This window comes from Pteropus vampyrus, unplaced genomic scaffold (assembly GCF_000151845.1).
Source record: "Pteropus vampyrus isolate Shadow unplaced genomic scaffold, Pvam_2.0 Scaffold92, whole genome shotgun sequence".
NCBI lineage: Eukaryota > Metazoa > Chordata > Mammalia > Chiroptera > Pteropodidae > Pteropus > Pteropus vampyrus.
The window spans coordinates 3,299,219-3,307,236 of record NW_011888873.1 but is presented as its reverse complement, the minus strand read 5'-3'; the positions used below and the strand labels follow the sequence as shown (position 1 = coordinate 3,307,236).

The 8,018-nt window shown below is 40.2% G+C and overlaps 1 protein-coding gene and 1 non-coding gene across 2 annotated transcripts in view; both read left to right on the top strand.

Moving 5' to 3' along the window:
- The window catches only part of WWC2 (WW and C2 domain containing 2), a 92,367-nt gene that overhangs the window by 48,046 nt on the left and 36,303 nt on the right, over positions 1–8,018 (top strand). Inside the window, exons 11-14 of the mRNA XM_023532881.1 lie at positions 2,113–2,242; positions 2,840–2,920; positions 3,013–3,099; positions 6,178–6,370. Coding sequence (XP_023388649.1) covers positions 2,113–2,242; positions 2,840–2,920; positions 3,013–3,099; positions 6,178–6,370 — 491 coding nt within the window. The remainder of the gene's footprint in view (positions 1–2,112; positions 2,243–2,839; positions 2,921–3,012; positions 3,100–6,177; positions 6,371–8,018) is intronic.
- On the top strand, positions 1,591–1,709 carry LOC111742370. The gene has a single exon (XR_002781293.1). It is a non-coding gene; the product is annotated as a 5S ribosomal RNA (ribosomal RNA).

The following is an 8,018-nucleotide window of genomic DNA, read 5'->3' as shown; positions in this document are numbered from 1 at the left end:
CTCACATTTTGGTTACCCCATTGACTGGCTGTGGTCTGGTGAGCACATTATCCATTCTTTCCAGCTTGTTGTCTGTCATCTGCAAAGCGGGGATGATACAGTATCTATCTCATAGGATCCTGGGAGGATTAATGCCATAATCCATCTAAAGCATCTATTGGTGCCTGGTGCCCGGCACTCAGTTTGTGGTAATTATTATTACATATGATGATAAGTAATACGCGCTCTGCTAAACACAGTTTCTACCACAAACCATTGAAATCTATGAAAGGAGGAAAGAACAGGAGAGAGAAGAAAGTTTTTTTGTGTTCTGTGCTTTAGACTTGAAGGGTCTTACATTTCTTGAACATTTCAAAGTTGTGTTTGCTCTGCATATATTTGGAGTGTTCTCTAGTGACAAATTCTCAACATTCAGTCAACTTGGAGGGGCCAGTAAATGAAGCCAGATGGAGGAGAGAGAACAGCGAGAACATCACCCAAGGTTCATCCCCACCTGGGGATCCCAAGGCCTGGAGTCCCTGCCCTGCCTGGTTGCTGACCCTTGGGTCTGCTCCTCTGTCTGTGAGAAGCTTGTGCCTAGCGATCGGTGTCTCTGAAGCTTCCATGAAACATATAATTATATATGTTAATTGCACAAAACAAATTATGTAATATGCATTTTAAAAGTTAAAAAAGTCACCCAAAGGGACAATATATCCAAGAGCTTTGTTTGCAGATAATATTCAGTTTCATAAGTGAAAACAACTGAAAGCATATATTTCACCGTAAAGACTAATTCTCTTCAGGTCAGGTCACCAAGGCTTGGTTTATTCAGGGGATGTCTGCCCTTCATGTGGAGGCGGGTGGCTCATGGCCGTGACAGTGTTCATCTCCCTCAGTACTCTAGAGTTTTATGCAGGTAAAGCTGAGTTCCTTTTATAGGCATTTTGCTCTCCAGCACCAATCCCTGCTGGATGACAGAAACCAAGTTGGAATAACTACGAAGTCCTTCCACAGTCAGTCTCTGTCATTGTCAAAGTCAATTTCAGGCTGCTGTGGTTATTCCTGGGGGTAATCAATAAATCATGTCATCACCTTCACCCTTCACAAAGGGGGGTGGGCGGAGAGAAGGCACTTCATCATCAAGGAAAAAGCATTCCCACTGCCAGCAATCAATCCTGTAATCTGAAGCCTTAAAACTTAAACATCTTAACAAGATGTAAAGTCACGACTCAGAAGGGGGTGGAATGCATACAAATACTGATCCCTGCTCACAGGCTGGAGGATGAAAGAACTCCACAGGCTTGCAGCTTATTACGTAGGAACACAGCTCTAAATGAATGCTCCTTGCTCACTGCAGGATGCTGGTGTGTGAATATACGTTAGAGATAAAAAGTTAAGTGGTAGTTGGTGCTAAAGATTCGGTAGCACAAAGTTTTTTTTAATGGTATTAGCTGGTGAGAAATTCTCTAAGTTAGAGACTTTTTTTCTTTAACTTCTATTAGTGCAGCGGCCCAGAAGATGTGGACTGTGGCATGTGGAGAGCAAAAGATGCGGGGTCCTTTCTTGCCCTTGAGAAGCCAGGTGCTCTCTATTCTAGAAATAGTTCTAGTCTACGGCCATGCCACCCTGAATGTGCCTGATCTCGTCTGATCTCAGAAGCTAAGCAGGGTCGGGCCTGGTTAGTACTTGGATGGGAGACCACTTAGGAAGACCAGGTGCTGTAGGCGTTAAATAAAATGAATGAATGAATCAATCAGTGAAATAGCTCTAATACTTAGGGAGGCAAACCGTTTCTTACCCCTGTGTGTGTGGTAATTGCAGCGAATACCTAAAAGAGAAAGGAGAGGGACCAATGAGAATGTGTGTAATTCGTTCCTTCCCTTAAAAATATTTCCAGACAAAGAAAAACCATATTCTTCCTCAAATAATGACCAAAACAACTGGCACCCCAGGAATCTTATAAGTGTCAGTGCCTTGAATCATCCACATCTGTTGATTTGAATGGTAACGTCATTGCTTCTCAGACGGGAATTATGTTTTGGATTTCCCATAACCAAACAGTGTGTCTATTTATATTTAACTTTTCCTAATATGAAATCGTAATTAGTGCTGTCACTCTTCCCTCCGTAGATGTGGAAAAATCATTACCAAAAAGAAGAGTACTCCACTTGCTTGGGGAGAAAAGCTCTTGTGTGTCTGCTGCTGTATCTGACGAGTCTGTGGCTGGAGACAGTGGGGTCTACGAAGCTTTCGTGAAACAGTAAGGGCTCATTTCCACACGAGTGCTTTTCATTTACACCGAATCTCCCCGTAGCCATGCCTGTGGGTTATAGATGGCAATGTGCTGCTGCCATCAGTCCACTCTATGCAGTGCTCAGGGCTGAGGGCATTACAGAAAAGGTGCGCCTGAAAGTTTCAGTACACCAAGCACATGCCGTCAGCCAGGGACATGATAAACAGGTCAGGGTACTCAGAGACGCCTCACCCTCTTTGAGACTTAAAGCTTGATTTTAATGGGAATGTTGGAGTAAAGTTGTTGGCCACTGCCTACTTGGCACATGAAGCTTCTCGTGTATATTTCAGAAAGCCTGGAATGTGTCCAGGGTTGCGGTACACCCCAGGGAGGCTCAGGAAAGTCGGACATCAGAAAGCCTTTCCCCTAAAGTCTCAGAGGCAGACTCCTCTTGACAGGTGAAGAAAGATCTCAGAGTGAGCTTGCACTGGCATCAGTCCCACTGAGGTGGTATAGAAGTGCTATTAATTCAGGTTTTCATTTGGAATCATTAAGTGGCAAACTGTCACCATAACCATGGACATCCCGTAAACCGTTCCATGCTCACTGTTTCCCGGTCCCCAGGCCTAGTGAAGTCGAAGATGTTACATACAGTGAAGAAGATGCTGCCATCGTGGAGACCGCCCAGGTGCAGATCGGACTCAGGTAAAGGAATGTGCATGAGGCAAGGGACGATTCTAGAATTCCACACAGCGACAAGTGCTGTTTCTTCGCTTCACCAGCTTCTCTTTTGACAGATGTGATGCAAAAAGGTCAAGTTTCATGGTGATTATAGCACAACTCCGAAATCTTCATGCCTTCCTGATACCTCATACTTCAAAAGTGTAAGTAAAATCAGTGAAAAACAATTTGAGGAGCTTAAAATTGTCCACATATGATCATTTTACATTGCAATCAAGTGATCCATCCAAAGAAGATATGGACAGAGAAGAGCTGGTCATGTTTTAATCAACAGTAGATACAGACAGAGAGAAAAGGAGAATGTGAAAAAAAGCAGTTTGGGTTTGATTCTTACTCAACCGATTCATTATTAGGAATAGGAATCAAGCCTTTTTATCTCCCTTTTCATCCAGAAATTCTGTATTATGCTGGGTTGAGGCCTGATTTTTTGAAATAGAATTAAAATTTCTGTTATTGCCTAATTGTGACCACTGTTGGTTTGGAGGAATTTTCTGATCTTTTACATGAAATTGTACTGATTAAGTTTTATTTATCAGCATAACATCGCCAAACATCATATCTTGCTACTTGTAGTGTACTGTGTTTTTGTAATCAAACATTCACTTCCCTGTGACCAATAATTATTAAAGTTATTTCACTTCATCAAACCGTAAGTCCCAATGAAGTAGTGGCATAATGCTACACACTTATCATTTAGGTACCATTTATTTCCTGACAGCTATTTCGAGATTTTTACCACCATTCACACTTTCTGGAGTCAGAGTTTCAGTGACTCTCTTAAGGGCCCATGGCTTGAAAGTACCAGAAGGAAGCCAGATTTCAACTTAGCACCTCTGACTTAGAATCCAGAATCTCTCTCATATACATTGAATGTGCTAGTCCGAGGGCTTGGAAATAAGAAAGAGCTATTGGGGAGGGGACCCTCAAGACGCTGTATCCTGCCAGGTGGATGCTTCCCTTAAAGATAGACTATATTCCTCAAGGAGAAGGACATTTAATAGAGTAAACGTGAGGATTCTGGGTGTTTTCCCTGTGGGTTTACTTTTAAGCTCACCTTCTAATACTCTAAGAATTGTCACAAAAAAGAAACTAGATCTAAGAAAAAAAGACCTGTAAGGAGATTATTTAGTAGGCAAGAGAATAGAGCTAGTGGATGACTATGTATTGACCATCATCCATGCTAGAGAGGGATAGGATTCCAGGTGAGGAGTGGGCGGAGGACCTCCTGAGATCAGATCGTGGAGGATCCACATTATTAGCGAGCCCAGAAAGGAGGGAAGGCATATGACGAAGTAGCTAGATCTCCCCCAGAGAGCCTGCTTCTGGGACTGAGATTAGGAATACTAGTCAGTAGTATTTACGGAAGATTGGCTTCATATTATTTGTGACTTCTGTCTACCAAAGAGTATCCTGGGATATTGGATTGTGTCATTATCTGCCTTTTAATTTTTTTACGGCATATCAGAGAGAAGACAGGTCCACCAGGGACCCAATCTATGAGTAAACAGTGAAAGTCAACCCACAAGTCCAGGAGAAAGCTACACAACTCCCCCAAAACATGTCCTTTCTTTAAACTCAGATTGTACGAGTGGGCATCCACAGATGTTCTACCTCTGCCAAACTGATCACAGTCACTCTTACCTTGTAGGAAGTCACAAACCAGTGCCCTCTGGAGGTATGATGATGGCCAGTGTAGGTCAGGACCAATAGTAGTTCTCAAGTTACGAGGACAGCAGGTGCTTCTGCTCCCCGGCTGGTGTGCTTGTTCCTTGTCTAATTGGTCTGAACCTTCCTGCGATGCATAGCAGCACGTTCTCAAACCCATACGTGAAAGCTTCGGCCCAAATAATGACACTGCTAAAAATGACAGCTCATATGACATACCATTAAGATAGCTCTTTTTTCCCCTAGTTTCAAAACATATTTTTTGATTATTAATTACGACCAGCAGAGTGTATATGCCTCAGCTGGTTAGCAACAGTGACAGTTTCTGTGGGTGGCTCCTGACTCATTTGGGAGAAAACCCCCTACAGTAGAACGAGAGGGAAAGTACCATTATCTTCTTTCCCCTGTGCCTTTGGCTCTTAACCATGTAAAACTTCACTTTGTTCCACAGGGCAACATTTTAGGATCACATAAGTTGTTAGGCCACTGGTACAGAGTAAAACTAAAGTCTGGAGACATAGAAAATTCTTTCCTTCCATTCCAGCTCTCTGATATGCCCCCCCCTTATTGCTTTTCTGTGAAGGCAGAGAAAAAAAATTTCTTCTGCTGAATCGCCAGCTTTAACAGCAGCGGCCCCAGATCCACTAGGTTTTTAATGCTGAATCTCCATAATCCATGTTTATATAAATACAGAAATAATATGACATTCCTCAGTCTTCCATGTGAATTTAAGTTTTTATCATTGGAGAAAAGCATCTCTTAGAATATGAATTAGACAAGCCTGGCAATGAGGGAGGGACATTTAATGAGTGTTCTCTTTCTGGGTTTTAAAAGAAATTATCTCGTGCTGTTTCCAAGAATTGTGAGTCCTCATATAATGTATGCTCAGAAAATTTGCTTTAAAGCGGTATTAGAAACTTTTTTTTCTATAACTCTTCTGAATTTTACAAAGCATAAGACTCCTAAAACAGTTTGTCATTTCTGATACCTCTGGGATGCTAGACAGTGCTTTTTGGGGGCTGTTGAATTTCATCTGTTTTAAATATTAGTAACAATATGCTACTTAGCCTTTCTTTTCCTCTAGTAGGAAAATGTATTCCATTCCTGGGACATGATTATCAGCATCTCTTGTTTACTACTCAATGTGTATTCTTTGAGGCAAAGTCACCAGTATCCACTCAGTGTGTCCCTATGTTCTCAAGCTCAGAAATAACTTATTTGGGACTTGGCTGTACATGGGCGGGTGGGAGGTTCAGTTTATCTGCCTGGCAGATGTTGCTCCCATTTGCTTCCCTGTCAAATGCCTTTGCTGCGGCCCGTGGGGCGTGGCAGGCTGGGGCACAGGCAGGGGCACAGCCAGCACGGGCGAGTTAGGAACAGAACCTCCATGCTGCTGAGCACAGACAGACCAGACCCATTGTGGCAGCAAAGCTTCAGGTTGATAGCAAACTCCATGTTCCCCCGTGTTTCTCTTTTGCAGATAATTTCAAACGATGACTGTAAATCCATTATCATCGAAGTACCTCTGAGATCCATTTTGCTCTCGTTCTTTGCAGGTATTTTAGGGTCGCTCTACTTCCCTCCTCAACTGATGTCAGCTGTCTATTTCGAACAAAAGTCCATCCAGCCACGGAATCCATCTTATTCAGTGATATGTTCAGAGTGGCCATTTCTCAGACAGCCTTACAGCAGAAGACACTGAGAGTAGACCTTTGCTGTGTTAGTAAACAACGAAGGGAAGAATGCCTGGTAGGAGTTTTTGTAATTGCCATTATCTAATAAATCTTAAGACTGGAGATTCTGGAGGAATTTTCTAGTTGCTATTTCGTCAGCCCTGGTACCACTAAAAATCTTCCCAACGCCTCAGACAGAGCCACTGGTGGTTTTATTTATTATCCGAAGTAGTGATTTCAAGTTTTTATTCTCTTAATCTAGACCTTTAACACCTGCTTATAAATTGTGATTTTCTGTAAAATCTACTTTCCATTTCTACCCTTTGGCTAAAGAAGCACTTTGACTTCTGTTATGACTATCACTATGGAGTATATTTCTTATTTCAGTGTGAGGCTTGTGCTAGGTGCTTTGTATACATTATCTCATTTAATCTTCCTGACAATTTTATGAAAAAGGTATAAGTCCCTCTATTTCATATAGAAGACTGCTTAGAGAAGCAATGTGTCCAGAGTCACACAGCTAGTAAATGATGGACCCAGATATCAAAAAGACATCCCACACATAATTCACTGTTACAAATTTAAATTAAGCAAGACACTTAGTATATAGTTCCTTTATTCAGTTCATTACTGCCAGTCATGGTATTAGAGCTTCTAGGAAGCTCTCACACATACGTGTTGCTGTTTAGAGCAATATGATATTTAAATTCTAAAGCAGGAGACTTCGTGCATAATGAATAGTAAGTTTAACGCACCATTGTGTATAATAACCAGAAAATCATTATATATCCGTAAATTTACATAAGGTATTCAAAGGTGTGGGTCTTTAGTTGAACTTTTCTCTGCAGTACAATAGGAAACATAGAAACACATGTTTCACAATGAACAACGTTTTTAAAAAGTGATCTCTTATTAATATTTCTTTATCTGTATATAAAAAATATCTGATATTGTCTGACAAAGAAAGAAAAGAAGCAAAGATAACAGACTCATTAGGCTGTCAGAAGGCTTAGATATGTCAGATATGTCAGAAGTTCCATAAAGTTAATAAATATGTTAATTGATAGCCTTTTAGAAAATGGTAGTTTAATTTAGATTCTGGCTGATATGTGCAATTCGGTGGAATAGAAAAGCTTTTAACCTTTAATTTTTTTGACATTCTACTAACTTACTTATCCAAAGAAAAAATTTGCTGATTTCTTACTTAAGAACCGCAGTGGAGTTTTCATTTGTTTCTTTTACAATTTTCAGTTGATATGGATTCTTTTGAATAATAAATCATTCTTATAACATATATTATAAGACGTATTATGTTTTATACTTAATCATTTATTTTTTAATTTTTATTTTTTAAACCTTTTATTTAAAATAATTTCATACTTATAAAATGCTGCATGTGTAATCATTAGGTTTAGACAAAATAGTATCTCACAAAATAACCCCAAGGTTGGCTTTTAGAGGGATTATTTCTTATTTACTCACACCTGAAAATATAAAACATGTCATTTTTTTTTTAATCCATCAATGCTTTTTATAATGAGTACTACATTTTTTAACCCTAAAACAAGCTTGCCCAATAATCTTATATCAGGAGGAGCAAATATGAATTTAAACATTTTATTTTCTCTCTTTTTTTTTTCCACGTCTCATAGGCTGGAACTCAAATCAGTCTGGCAGATTTACCATTTTCCAATGAGATTTTCACTCTGTGGTATAACTTGCTT